The following is a 15,830-nucleotide window of genomic DNA, read 5'->3' as shown; positions in this document are numbered from 1 at the left end:
CCCACCACTGACGTCAGCCAAGTCCACGGGCAGCCAGGACCCCCCGTCGTTGTACTCCCACACCCAGCGGATTTGCTTCCCCTCAGTCGCCCCCTGGATGCCCACAGGGTCAGAGCCGCTGGCACAGGACAAGATGACCATTCCATTGCTCGGGTAGATTCTGCGGGAAGGGATGGCACGGATGGAGATGCCCGGAGGGGAAACGGCCACGCTGAAGCTGGCGCTGGCGCTGTTGCTGCTGCGGTCACTGAGGTGGGAGTTGCACGTGTAGGAGTAGCCCGCGTCATGGCACGTGGCTGACGTCATGGTCAGCACCAGCTCTCGGTCCAAGTGGCCTGCCGTGCAAGTGATGGCTTTGTGTTGGGGTCATGAGGTCCGCTTTGTGTTGGGTCATGAGGTCAGCTTTGTGTCATCTCGTGAGGTCCGCTTTGTGTCAGGTCGTGAGGTCAGCTTTGTGTCAGCTCGTGAGGTCAGCTTTGTGTCAGGTCGTGAGGTCAGTTTTGTGTCAGGTCATGAAGTCAGCTTTGTGTCAGCTCGTGAGGTCAGCTGTGTGAAGTCAGCTTTGTGTCAGCTCGTGAGGTCAGCTGTGTGAAGTCAGCTTTGTGTCAGCTCGTGAGGTCAGCTGTGTGAAGTCAGCTTTGAGTGAGGTCGTGCGGTGAGCTTTGTGTCAGATCGTGAGGTCAGCTTTGGGAGGTGAGCTTTGTGTCAGCTCGTTAGGTCAGCTTTGTGTCATTAGGTCAGTTTTATATCCGGTCATGAGGTCAAGTGTCAGGTCATAAGGTTAGGTTTTAGGTGTCAGCTCGTGAGGTCATGAGTCAGGTTGTGAAGTCAGGATATCAGGTCGTGAGGTCAGGTTTGTGTCATGAGTTCAGGTTTGTATCAGGTCATGATGTCAGGTCATAAGGTCAGGTGTCAGTTCGTGAGGTCATGAGTCAGATTGAGAGGTCAGGATAATGTCAGGTCGTGAGGTCAGGTTTGTGTCATTAGGACAGATTTGTATGAGGTCAGGTGTCAGGTCATGAGGTCAGGCGTCAGGTCATGAGGTCAGGTGTCAGGTCGTGGTCAGGATAATGTCAGGTCGTGAGGTCAGGTTTGTGTGAGGTGAAACCCGTCCAAAGGGAAAGAAAACATAGCTGAACACATAACAGTGCATCGGTGGAGAAAGATTGAAGAAATGTGGGTCGCCACATGATACAGCAGCTCATGTCAACCAAATTCTGCAACTCTGTTTCAAGTCACTGCTGAAGTTTCTATGACAAGTATTCTAGCATCACAAAAAACAAACAAACAAAAAAACCAGGACAGGAAGGCTGTATACATACAGGGTGCCGGTGCCAAAGCACAAAACTCACTAATCACCTGAAGCTTTATTCTGACGATCACTCAATCGAATGTCCGCCAAACCAATCTTCATGTCAGCCAAGATCTGTCTGTCCGTGCTCCCTGTCCTTTGCAACAGAGGCCTCCGAATCAATGTCAACCTAGTCCCATAAACGGAAGGGGACAGCGGAAGTTGGCGACACACCACCCGAACCTTGGCTTCTTGGGACGCTTGGCTCAGCACCAGAACCTGGGGCTGGATGAGGATGTAGGTCTGGTCCTTCCTCTGGCACACACAGCTGAAGCAAAGCAAGCACAGGCAGGCGACAGGCCAGAGCGCGTGTTGCAGGGGGCCTGTCGGATCCATGTTGATCAGCAAGGGAGAGGTGGAGGGCAGAGGGCTGCAAGAATCAGCGGTGATTACATGAAGACTGTGACAGGAATGGTAGTGAGTCAGTGGTGATTACATGAAGACTGTGACAGAAATGGTAGTGAGTCAGTGGTGATTACATGAAGACTGTGACAGAAATGGTAGTGAGTCAGTGGTGATTACATGAAGACTGTGACAGAAATGGTAGTGAGTCAGTGGTGATTACATGAAGACTGACAGAAATGGTAGTGAGTCAGTGGTGATTACATGAAGACTGTGACAGAAATGGTAGTGAGTCAGCGGTGATTACATGAAGACTGTGACAGAAATGGTAGTGAGTCAGCGGTAATTACATGAAGACTGTGACAGAAATGGTAGAGTCAACAGTGATTACATGAAGATTGTGACAGAAATGGTAGTGAGTCAGTGGTGATTACATGAAGACTGTGACAGAAATGGTAGTGAGTCAGCGGTGATTATAGGAAGACTGTGACAGAAATGGTAGAGTCAGTGGTGATTACATGAAGACTGTGACAGAAATGGTAGTGAGTCAGCGGTGATTATAGGAAGACTGTGACAGAAATGGTAGAGTCAGTGGTGATTACATGAAGACTGTGACAGAAATGGTAGTGAGTCAGTGGTGATTACATGAAGACTGTGACAGAAATGGTAGTGAGTCAGCGGTAATTAAGTGAGTCACCGGTGATTATAGGAAGACTGTGACAGAAATGATATTGAGTCAGCAGTGATTATAGGAAGATTATGACAGAAATGGTTGTGAGTCAGCGGTATTTCCATGAAGACTGTGACAGAAGTTGTAGTGAGTCAGCGTGTTTATAATGAGAAAGATTGTGACAGAAATGGTAGTGAGTGGTGATTATAGGAAGATTGTGACAGAAATGGTACTGCGTCAGGGATGATTATAGGAAGATTGTGGCAGAAATGGTATTGAGTCAGCAGTGATTATAGGAAGACTGACAGAAATGGCAGTGAGTCAGCGGTGATAACAGGAAGACTGTGATAGAAATGGTAGTAAGTCAGTGGTGTTTATTGGAAGACTGTGACAGAAACGGTAGTGAGTCAGCGGTGATTACATAAAGACTGTGACAGAAATGGTAGTGAGTCAGTGGTGATTACATGAAGACTGTGACAGAAATGGTAGTGAGTCAGCGGTGATTACATGAAGACTGTGACAGAAATGGTAGTGAGTCAGCGATGATTACATGAAGACTGTGACAGAAATGGTAGTGAGTCAGCGGTGATTACATGAAGACTGTGACAGAAATGGTAGTGAGTCAGCGATGATTACATGAAGACTGACAGAAATGGTAGTGAGTCAGCGATGATTACATGAAGACTGTGACAGAAATGGTAGTGAGTCAGTGGTGATTACATGAAGACTGTGACAGAAATGGTAGTGAGTCAGCGATGATTACATGAAGACTGTGACAGAAATGTTAGTGAGTCAGCGGTGATTACATGAAGACTGTGACAGAAATGGTAGTGAGTCAGCGATGATTACATGAAGACTGACAGAAATGGTAGTGAGTCAGCGATGATTACATGAAGACTGTGACAGAAATGGTAGTGAGTCAGTGATGATTACATGAAGACTGTGACAGAAATGTTAGTGAGTCAGCGGTGATTACATGAAGACTGTGACAGAAATGGTAGTGAGTCAGTGATGATTACATGAAGACTGTGACAGAAATGGTAGTGAGTCAGTGATGATTACATGAAGACTGACAGAAATGGTAGTGAGTCAGCGGTGATTACATGAAGACTGTGACAGAAATGGTAGTGAGTCAGTGATGATTACATGAAGACTGTGACAGAAATGGTAGTGAGTCAGTGATGATTACATGAAGACTGTGACAGAAATGGTAGTGAGTCAGCGATGATTACATGAAGACTGTGACAGAAATGGTAGTGAGTCAGCGGTGATTACATGAAGACTGTGACAGAAATGGTAGTGAGTCAGCGGTGATTACATGAAGACTGACAGAAATGGTAGTGAGTCAGCGGTGATTACATGAAGACTGTGACAGAAATGGTAGTGAGTCAGTGATGATTACATGAAGACTGACAGAAATGGTAGTGAGTCAGTGATGATTACATGAAGACTGACAGAAATGGTAGTGAGTCAGCGGTGATTACATGAAGACTGACAGAAATGGTCGTGAGTCAGTGATGATTACATGAAGACTGACAGAAATGGTAGTGAGTCAGTGATGACTATAGAAAGATTATGACGGAAATGGTACTTCGTCAGAGGTGATTATAGGAAGATTTTGACAAAATGGTAATGAGTCAGTGAGGATTACAGGAAGATTGTCACAGAAATGGTAGTGAATCAGTGGTGATTATAGGTGGATTGTCACAGAAATGGTAGTGAGAAAGCAGTGATAATAGGAAGATTGTGACAGAAATTGTTGTGAGTCAGTGGTGATTACAAAAGTGAGCTGATGGTGGCAACAAAAGCAAACAGCAACAGCAGGTGGTATCAAAAGTAGCAGCAGCAACTGCACGTGGTAGCAGCAGCAGCAGCAGCAGTAGTAGTAGTAGTAGTAGTGGTGGTGGTGGTGGTGGTGGTAGTGGTGGTGGTGGTGCTGCTGCTGCTACTGCATGTAGCCTAATATACCTCCTACCAACAGAAACAGCGACAGAACTCAGTGGTAGCTAGGATCCCATTCCCCCCGAAGGTGTTGACTGTTTGTTTGTGGTAGCAGCAGCATTACAAGTAGTAGCAGGCTAATTGCTTGCAGCAACAATAGCACGTAGAAGTAACAGCAGCAGTGAGTAGTTTTAGAAGTACCAGCACCAACACAACTTTTTGTTTCAGTAGCTGCACTGATACTGATACTGTGATAGCAGCGGCAACAAAAAGCAGCAACAGCAGCAGTTTGAATTGTAGTTGGGAAACAAATAGAAGCAGCAAGAACATCAGATGAATGTAACGTGTTTACTTCTTTTTTATTTTTATTTTATTATTTATTTATTTATTTTTGTGAGGCCTTTTTATATGGCATTTTCCGTGGGGGGGGGGGGGGGGAACACACACACACAAAAAAAAAAACCAACGTGTTTTTACCTCAATACATTTTGCTCATGGTCTAGCTTAATTTTCATTGAGAAAAATTGCTTGGAAATTGTTAATCCAATACTTGTTTAAAACGAGTGTCCGACATTGTTCAAGGCTCTGCTCTTCAACCCAAGAAATGGGCCCCGTCGTGCTTGACCAGAATTTTTGCAGGAAGTACACACACACACGTCAGAGATCAAAGGCATAGCCTAACCTGACATATTCTTTTTCACCCGATAATAGCTAATCTATATTCTTTTCAATTCATTCTTCTGAACCAAATCAAAGATGCATTTCATGTGAATCTTTTCACCTACCTTGTTGCTCGAGATGTCTTTGTACAGTTTTTCAACTTGAATAAAGATCAAATTTGATTCAGTGTCAACAAAGTTTTCGCCAGCTTATTCTAAAAACAAGTTCAAACGTTCTCATCAAACATTGTATCTCACAGGTTGTGACAATAGTTGAACTAATGACAGAATTACGTCATTCGAAAAGCATGACGTTGGTCCATGTGCACACGTTGCGACCATGCGTGCACGTCAGTGTGCGTTTTCGTTCATTTGTCGGTTTATCCGTCTGTTTACAACGGCAGCATCATTTCACCCAAAGTTAAAGGCTACAGCTGGTCTGAAAACACTGTTTGTTGATGGATATTTTATGAAATAAGATCAATGATTTATTTGTCTTCTCATTGGTTTATTGGCTTACTCATTGTGTTTACACACAACCGGAGTCAATAATAACTGTTTCGGTGGTCTCTGTCACAGCCATGTATGTGTGTGTGTGTGTGTGTGTGTGTGTGTGTTGTTGTTGTTGTTGTTGTTGATGATGTTTCTGATCTTAATTTCTTCTGCAATATTGATGCCCACACCATATGCAGTCATCAATCAGATTGCTTTAATGCCACACACAAGGTTTCATACAATATTTTCACGCACGCACACACACACACACACACACACAGAGTACACACCTTCTGCATATTCTGCACTTATTCACTTTAAAAAGAAAAAAGACTGAATATCAAATAATTTTTATTCATGTCAATGTAAAAGGCAGTCAAGCAGTTCCTTAATTTACAATTTTAAAAAAAAAGGATATAAAAAGATAAAACTGCAAATTAAAAACAAACAAAACCAAACTCAAATGAATTTCATATTCAATAAATCATTAATGTACAAATTATTCAGAACTGTATTTAAAAAAAAAAAAAAAGTCAGTGCAAATATACTTCAGTTCAGATAGAAATTTATATACAGTGATAACGTGTGCATCTCCATGAATGGGAAAATCCTCCGCCCACTCAACAATCAAAAACTACCGTTATTTCCTTACCAAACTGAAAATATTTGTCTCCCCACATACATACTCACACATATACTCCTCACCCCCCACCCCCCAAATAATTGATACATTCTACATAATTAATGGCTATTCACAAAGATGGGGTAACTTAATTTGGAAATGACACTAAAATGAAGGCATGAGGATAATGATGAGCATCGTGATGATGATAAAGGGTTGGAAAGGCACAGACTCCGTCAAAAGGTTTGTATTCTGTTTGGGTGTACTGCTGTGAAGCACTAGACACTGTTCCTCTCTTGTACTGTCACTGCTAAAACACATCTGGAATACAGGCATAAAGCTATCTCAATATTATCAAGTTGAGTAAAAGTGTGTGTGTGTGTGTGTGTGTGTGTGTGCGCGCATGCGCGCGCACGCACGCATGTGTATGTGTGTGTGTGTGTTAGACTATGAATCTGTAGTTTGAGTGTGTGTGTGTGCACATGCATGACTATAAATATGTACTTTGAGAGAGAGTGTGCGTGTGCATGTGCGTGTGCGTGTGTGTGTGTGAGTGTGTGTTTGTGTGTGTGTGTGTGTGTGTGTGTGTGTGTGTGTGTGTGTGCGCTTATATATGCTTGTGTGTGTGTGTGTGTTAGACTATGAATCTGTAGTTTGAGTGTGTGTGTGTGTGTGCGCATGCATGACTATAAATCTGTACTTTGAGAGAGAGTGTGCGTGTGCATGTGCGTGTGCGTGTGTGTGTGTGTGTGCGCTTATATATGCTTGTGTGTGTATGTGTGCGTGCACGTGTATATATGTGAGTGTGTGTCTCTGAGCATATGAGTGTGCATGTGCACATGCATATACACGTGTATTTTATATATATATATATATATATATATATATATATATGCATGAAAGCACACATTTCAGATGCAATATAGGAATACATACTGCAAACCATTCACTGTGGGCCCCATTCCCTGCAATACATCCAGGCACTAAAACAATGAATTAATATACTTCAAAAACTAACAAAGAAGAAAACACAGCAGTACAGTGCATACCAGTGGCTATTGTCTCTGAACAGCTGAAACCACGCTGTCTGACAAAGAGACTCTGGGCGACTACTGTTGTCAGCTGCACCAGTGCTCTGCAGCATGATGTGTGAAACAATCCACACAGCTGATGGATTATGGACATCAATCACATCACATTCTATACACATTAATTGTGCCTGGCAGTAGAACGGCTGGGGATCCATCAATTTCATCATCGCTTTACACTATTTACTTCTTTCTTCCCTTTTTCATCCAGACAACAAAAAATATATATCTAAAATATCATTGTCAAAAAGCTATCACTAAGGTCACTTTCCTTAAGCGACTATCACACTGGACGTGGAAAATATGATTATATTGGCTGATTTAAAAAAAAAATTATAATCATTTTGTCCAATGAGCATACATGTGTTTGGATATTATTATAATACACTGTGTTTACTGTATGTGTAGGTGCACATTTCAAGAGTGCAAATGTGTAAATGCATTGAAATAAAAACTCATATGAGGTTAACAGACTAATTACTGAATGGGTGTGTGATAGCATTGTTGCTTTTTTTTGTTTGTTTGTTTTGAAACGTGCATCAGAAATATCCTAAAATGATCCATGACAATAATTTTGTTTCATATGATTTTATTATGCCTGGCTAAACACTGTCTATAATGTAGACTGATAGACATCTGTGAAGGACCGAAGAAGATATGTATCTCATATGTTCATTCTCTTTCACATACACCTCTCCCTCCCACCCTCAAGAAGACTTCATTTAGTCACAGAGAATCTAAATGGAATGAAAAACTTGCAAAGCATTAATTCACCCACATCATTCTAACATTCACCCACATCATTCTAACCCAACTGCAAGCTGGAATGTGTCTCTCGCGACAATCGGCTTTCTATGATGCTATGACATACTGTCAAAAGATTACACAGGTCTTTACATACTTTTTTCTTTCTTCATGCATAGCGCAGTCTGTGACAAAAAGTTAATTACAGAGCAGCTGCACATTTCCTTCACAAACAGACTTCACGTGGGTTTGGGATAGTTGTACGGAGAGCCAAACTCTGCATCCGCTTCCCGAGCCCCCTTGTAGAGGGCAATGGCAGCAAAGAGGGATGCCCAGCCTGACAGACAGCACAGACCATAGGACCAGGACAGGTAGTTCATGTCAGGTCGGGGCACCCACTGTCGATCCTCCTTCTTCACTCCAAACACCACCAGCACCACGAAGATACACACCACTGCACACAGGCCACCACAAACACATCTAGCCCTTTCACTTGGCTTCAGACCAACACAAAGCCCATCACAAACACGTCTAGCCCTTTCACTTGGCTTCAGACACACACACAGGCCATCACAAACACATCTAGCCCTTTCACTTGGCTTCAGACACACACACAGGCCATCACAAACACATCTAGCCCTTTCACTTGGCTTCAGACACACACACAGGCCATCACAAACACATCTAGCCCTTTCACTTGGCTTCAGACCAACACAAAGGCCATCACAAACACGTCTAGCCCTTTCACTTGACTTCAGACCAACACAAAAGCCATCACAAACACATCAACCCCTTTCAAGTTATTAGACAACACACACACCACAACAAACACATCCACCCCTTTCACTTTATCAGACCAACACACACATCACAAACACATACACCCCTTTCACTTTATCAGACCAACACACACATCACAAACACATACACCCCTTTCACTTTATCAGACCAACACACACTATCACAAACACATACAGCCCTTTCACTTTATCAGACCAACACACAGGCCACAACAAACACATCCACCCCTTTCACTTTATCAGACCAACACACAGGCCACAACAAACACATCCACCCCTTTCACTTTATCAGACCAACACACAGGCCACAACAAACACATACACCCCTTTCACTTTATCAGACCAACACACACTATCACAAACACATACAGCCCTTTCACTTTATCAGACCAACACACACATCACAAACACATACACCCCTTTCACTTTATCAGACCAACACACACATCACAAACACATACAGCCCTTTCACTTTATCAGACCAACACACACATCACAAACACATACAGCCCTTTCACTTTATCAGACCAACACACACATCACAAACACATACAGCCCTTTCACTTGACTTCAGACCAACACACAGGCCATCACAGGCATGTCCAGCCCTCTATGACATGCACACACTGTGTATTCCAAAAGATTAACAAACAAATTTATTGTGAACTTTCCTTTTCTTTTGTTGCACCCAGTGGAATTCACTACCCTCACACCTCTGTCACACTCCAACACCCACATTCAAGAGAGCACTCTTTTCAAGCTGTATGTTTCTCAGTGAAACTTTTCCATATGGTCTACATGTTTGCTGTGATCTGATTGGTTGATGTGCTCTTTTCTATACATGCATAAATTTGTAATTGTAATTTGTTTAATGCCTGGTTCTTTGGTGTATATTTTGAGAATGGTGAATGTGATACGCGCATTTGTTTAATGCCTGGTTCTTTGGTGTATATTTTGACAATGGTGAATGTGACATGTATTTGTTTAATGCCTGGTTCTTTGGTGTATATTTTGACAATGGTGAATGTGATACATGTATTTGTTTAATGCCTGGTTCTTTGGTGTATATTTTGACAATGGTGAATGTGATACATGTATTTATTCTGCTGTGATTTGGGCCTGTGTCATGTGAAACAGTGATATTGGTGATGTTGATTTTTTTATGTATACTTTTTTATGTTACTTATTGAGTTCTTCTTAAATCTATGTACAAAGCACTATGAACCAACCCCGTCTTATTGAGTTCTTACATCTATGTACAAAGCACTAGGAACCAACCCCATCTTATTGAGTTCTTAAATCTATGTACAAAGCACTAGGAACCAACCCCATCTTATTGAGTTCTTAAATCTATGTACAAAGCACTATGAACCAACCCCATCTTATTGAGTTCTTATATCTATGTACAAAGCACTATGAACCAACCCCATCTTATTGAGTTCTTCTTAAATCCATGTACAAAGCACTATGAACCAACCCCATCTTATTGAGTTCTTCTTAAATCCATGTACAAAGCACTATGAACCAACCCCATCTTATTGAGTTCTTAAATCTGGTAATTCAATTAATAGACCCAACACACAGGGCACAGACAGAGTATAAAATAGAATTTTACCATTAGTAACTGTTAATTCAATTAATAGACCCAACACACAGGGCATAGACATAGAGTATCAAATAGAATTTTACCATTACTAACTGGTAATTCAATTAATAGACCCAACACACAGGGCATAGACTAATAGAGTATAAAATAGAATTTTACCATTAGTAACTGGTAATTCAATTAACAGACCCAACACACAGGGCACAGACAGAGTATAAAATAGAATTTTACCATTAGTAACTGGTAATTCAATTAATAGACCCAACACACAGGGCACAGACAGAGTATAAAATAGAATGTTACCATTAGTAACTGGTAATTCAATTAATAGACCCAACACACAGGGCACAGACATACAGCATGAAATAGAATTTTACCATTAGTAACTGGTAATTCAATTAATAGACCCAACACACAGGGCATAGACTAATAGAGTATGAAATAGAATTTTACCATTAGTAACTGGTAATTCAATAAACAGACACAACACACAGGGCATAGACATAGAGTATCAAATAGAATTTTACCATTAGTAACTGGTAATTCAATTAATAGACCCAACACACAGGGCACAGACATAGAATATAAAATAGAATTTTACCATTAGTAACTGGTAATTCAATAAACAGACCCAACACACAGGGCACAGACAGAGTATAAAATAGAATTTTACCATTAGTAACTGGTAATTCAATTAATAGACCCAACACACAGGGCACAGACATAGAGTATAAAATAGAATTTTACCATTAGTAACTGGTAATTCAATTAATAGACCCAACACACAGGGCACAGACATAGAGCATAAAATAGAATTTTACCATTACTTAATTCTATGAATAGACAGTCACACACTAATTTATATCACAGCTGGAAGACATGTGTACATATATAACAATATTATATACAAAACTTTGATGCACATACAACATAGGACTTACATGCAAACAACATGACGGCTGCAGACCCCAGTAAGACCATGGAGTTGAGATATTTGGGGAAAAGCTTGAATATGTAGAGAACCAGAAAAATGGCGTCCACAACTTGAACCAACAGTGCCAGGCTCACCATCACTTGCATGGCAATGAACCAAGCTGAAAAAAACACGTTATTTTAACATCAACATCACTTGCATGGCAATGAACCCAGCTGAAAAAACAATGTTATTTTAACATCAACATCACTTGCATGGCAATGAACCCAGCTGAAAAAAACACATTAATTTAACATCACCATCACTTGCATCATTGAACCAAGCTGAAAAAAACACGTTATTTTAACATCACCATCACTTGCATGGCAATGAACCCAGCTCAAAAAACAACGTTATTTTAACATCACCATCACTTGCATGGCAAAGAACCCAGCTGAAAAAACAACGTTATTTTAACATCACCATCACTTGCATCATTGAACCAAGCTGAAAAAAACATTATTTTAACATCACCATCACTTGCAATAATGGTCATTCTGTGGCATGATACTGATCAATAGTGGTTATTCTGTAACATGATACTGATCAATAATGGTCATTCTGTAACATGATAGTTGATACTGATCAATAGTGGTCATTCTGTGGCATGATGATGATACTGATCAACAGTGGTCATTCTGTGGCATGATGATGATACTGATCAACAGTGGTCATTCTGTGGCATGATACTGATCAACAGTGGTCATTCTGTACATGATACTGATCAACAGTGGTAATTCTGTGGCATGATACTGATCAACAGTGGTCATTCTGTAGCATGATACTGATCAACAGTGGTCATTCTGTACATGATACTGATCAACAGTGGTCATTCTGTACATGATACTGATCAATAGTGGTCATTCTGTAACATGATACTGATCAACAGTGGTCATTCTGTGGCATGATGATGATACTGATCAATAGTGGTCATTCTGTGGCATGATGATGATACTGATCAACAGTGGTCATTCTGTACATGATACTGATCAACAGTGGTCATTCTGTACATGATACTGATCAACAGTGGTCATTCTGTGGCATGATGATGATACTGATCAACAGTGGTCATTCTGTACATGATACTGATCAACAGTGGTCATTCTGTACATGATACTGATCAATAGTGGTCATTCTGTGGCATGATACTGATCAACAGTGGTCATTCTGTGGCATGATACTGATCAATAGTGGTCATTCTGTACATGATACTGATCAACAGTGGTCATTCTGTACATGATACTGATCAACAGTGGTCATTCTGTACATGATACTGATCAACAGTGGTCATTCTGTGGCATGATACTGATCAATAGTGGTCATTCTGTGGCATGATACTGATCAACAGTGGTCATTCTGTACATGATACTGATCAACAGTGGTCATTCTGTAGCATGATACTGATCAACAGTGGTCATTCTGTACATGATACTGATCAATAATGGTCATTCTGTACATGATACTGATCATAGTGGTCATTCTGTAGCATGATACTGATCAACAGTGGTCATTCTGTACATGATACTGATCAACAGTGGTCATTCTGTAGCATGATACTGATCAACAGTGGTCATTCTGTACATGATACTGATCAATAATGGTCATTCTGTACATGATACTGATCATAGTGGTCATTCTGTGGCATGATACTGATCAACAGTGGTCATTCTGTGGCATGATACTGATCAACAGTGGTAATTCTGTACATGATACTGATCAACAGTGGTAATTCTGTACATATACTGATCAACAGTGGTAATTCTGTACATGATACTGATCAACAGTGGGAATTCTGTACATGATAATGGTAATTCTGTACATGATACTGATCAACAGTGGTAATTCTGTGGCATGATACTGATCAACAGTGGTCATTCTGTAGCATGATACTGATCAACAGTGGTAATTCTGTACATGATAATGGTAATTCTGTACATGATACTGATCAACAGTGGTAATTCTGTACATGATACTGATCAACAGTGGTAATTCTGTGGCATGATACTGATCAACAGTGGTCATTCTGTAACATGATACTGATCAACAGTGGTCATTCTGTACATGATACTGATCAACAGTGGTCATTCTGTAACATGATACTGATCAACAGTGGTCATTCTGTACATGATACTGATCAACAGTGGTCATTCTGTAACATGATACTGATCAACAGTGGTCACACACACACACACTAACAAAATAAAATGTTTGTTCTCATCTCGAAATGCAGTATATAATTTTAGCCCCCCACCCCCGCACACCCCCCACCACACTCCCCCACACCCCATCCACCACACACACGCACGCCTTCATGTAGGCAAGCACACACACACATACTACACACACGCGTGCGCGCGCGCGCACACACACACACACACACACACACATGCACGCCGCACACACGCACATCAGTGCACAGTGAATGTGACATGATAATGTAACAATGTTTTTCAAACAGTAGGAATGCGATGACTATGAGCATGACAAATTCTGGCTGGATTAAATAACTTGCTATTAATAAATAAAGTTAGTTTTATGACAGAAATCTTTATCCGTTGTAAACTTGTACGTTGGGATCACATTGAGAATAATTGTTTAAAAAGTTTGGAAAGACTTCACTCCAACTCCAAGCAGTGGACGGCAATTTCCGGTCGCCATGTTTGGTCGCGCTTCCGCGTTTGTCACCTGTTCTGGGATCTCTATGATAGCGCAGGTGTTGGCATATTCTCCCCTTAACCACCCTCCTCCACACACGCACACCAAATCTCAGACTTCCACTTACGTGGGGACAGCCATTCCCACAGCGGTCGGATGGTGTCGGAGAAGATGTAGAAGCATCCCAGGTACCGTTTACCGTTGTGATCTTTGTAGAAGGTGTAGTCATTGAAACAGAACTCCCACAGTCCCGCTTTTACAAATTGATTCCCTGTGAATTCTCCGAAAGATTCTACCCAGTAAGGACTAGCAAAGGCCAGAACCATAGTTCCGACCGCCGCAGCCACGAAGAAACATCCAACAAGAGCCACCGTTCTGCCCATGTTTGTCTTCAGTAAGTTCACACTGGCGTCGTCATTTCAAGTTGTCAACCTTTACTTCCGTGAGATGATCGGTAATTTTCGGCAGTCCTCGGTGATAAAGTGGGTCATTACACCTGACTGGGTCGGTCCATTTTGCGAGTGGGGAGGTTGGATTACGGTGTGTACATGTGTGTATGTGTGTGTGTGTGTGTGTGAGTGTTTGCGCGCGCACACACGCACCCCCCTCTCTCTCTCTCTCTCTCTCTGTGTTAGGTGATTATTATTAATTAATTATTAATTGGACGGGTCAGGTGAAGTAAGACCACGGTACCGGGGGTGTAGGCTGCAGACCTCGTGTTGACATGTTGACCTGTTGATATGTTGACATGTTGATATGTTGACCTGTTGACATGCACGTCAGGGTGATGATTCTGTGGGACTGAGGTGACTGCGGCATGATTATCTGATGTTTGACAATGACCAGTGTGCGTGATAATCTGATTGTCTGATGTTTGACAGTGGCCAGTGTGCGTGATAATCTGATTGTCTGATGTTTGACAATGACCAGTGTGCGTGATAATCTGATTATCTGATGTTTGACAATGACCAGTGTGCGTGATAATCTGATTGTCTGATGTTTGACAGTGGCCAGTGTGCGTGATAATCTGATTATCTGATGTTTGACAATGACCAGTGTGCGTGATAATCAGATTGTCTGATGTTTGACAGTGGCCAGTGTGCGTGATAATCTGATTGTCTGATGTTTGACAGTGGCCAGTGTGCGTGATAATCTGATTGTCTGATGTTTGACAGTGGCCAGTGTGCGTGATAATCTGATTGTCTGATGTTTGACAATGACCAGTGTGCGTGATAATCTGATTATCTGATGTTTGACAATGACCAGTATGCGTGATAATCTGATTGTCTGATGTTTGACAGTGGCCAGTGTGCGTGATAATCTGATTGTCTGATGTTTGACAATGACCAGTGTGCGTGATAATCAGATTGTCTGATGTTTGACAATGACCTCTGTGCGTGATAATCTGATTGTCTGATGTTTGACAATGACCTCTGTGCGTGATAATCTGATTGTCTGATGTTTGACAATGACCAGTGTGCGTGATAATCAGATTGTCTGATGTTTGACAATGGCCACTGAGTGTGCGTAATGATATCATTATCTGATGTTTGACAATGGCCAGTGTGCGTAATGATATCATTGTCTGATGTTTGACAATGACCAGTGTGCGTAATGATATCATTGTCTGATGTTTGACAATGGCCAGTGTGCGTAATGATATCATTGTCTGATGTTTGACAATGGCCAGTGTACGTAATGATATCATTGTCTGATGTTTGACAATGGCCAGTGTGCGTAATGATATCATTGTCTGATGTTTGACAATGGCCAGTGTGCGTAATGATATCATTGTCTGATGTTTGACAATGGCCAGTGTACGTAATGATATCATTGTCTGATGTTTGACAATGGCCAGTGTGCGTAATGATATCATTGTCTGAT

The 15,830-nt window shown here is 41.5% G+C and overlaps 1 protein-coding gene across 1 annotated transcript; it reads right to left on the bottom strand.

The window, feature by feature from the left end:
* Positions 1 to 5,976: 5,976 nt before the first annotated feature.
* LOC143291049 (uncharacterized) lies at positions 5,977 to 14,401 on the bottom strand. Its single transcript, XM_076600632.1, has 3 exons — positions 14,074 to 14,401; positions 11,260 to 11,412; positions 5,977 to 8,366 (listed from the first exon to the last, which is right to left on the bottom strand). The coding sequence occupies exons 1-3, from the start codon at positions 14,327 to 14,329 to the stop codon at positions 8,152 to 8,154; spliced, it is 624 nt and encodes a 207-aa protein (XP_076456747.1). The 5' UTR covers positions 14,330 to 14,401; the 3' UTR covers positions 5,977 to 8,151.
* Between the last annotated feature and the right edge of the window lie 1,429 nt (positions 14,402 to 15,830).

The sequence above is a fragment of the Babylonia areolata genome, chromosome 16, assembly GCF_041734735.1.
Source record: "Babylonia areolata isolate BAREFJ2019XMU chromosome 16, ASM4173473v1, whole genome shotgun sequence".
Lineage (NCBI taxonomy): Eukaryota > Metazoa > Mollusca > Gastropoda > Neogastropoda > Buccinidae > Babylonia > Babylonia areolata.
The sequence above is the reverse complement of the archived record's forward strand: the minus strand, read 5'-3'. Positions and strand labels throughout refer to the sequence as shown.

Excerpts from the sequence above, each read along its gene's own strand:
- LOC143291049 (XM_076600632.1), bottom strand. The coding sequence starts at position 14,329 with ATGGGCAGAACGGTGGCTCTTGTTGGATGTTTCTTCGTGGCTGCGGCG. Across the intron at positions 11,413-14,073 it reads GTGGGAATGGCTGTCCCCAC|CTTGGTTCATTGCCATGCAA; the intron begins GTAAGTGGAAGT and ends TGTTTTTTTCAG. Across the intron at positions 8,367-11,259 it reads AGCCGTCATGTTGTTTGCAT|TGGTGTGTATCTTCGTGGTG; the intron begins GTAAGTCCTATG and ends GCCTGTGTGCAG.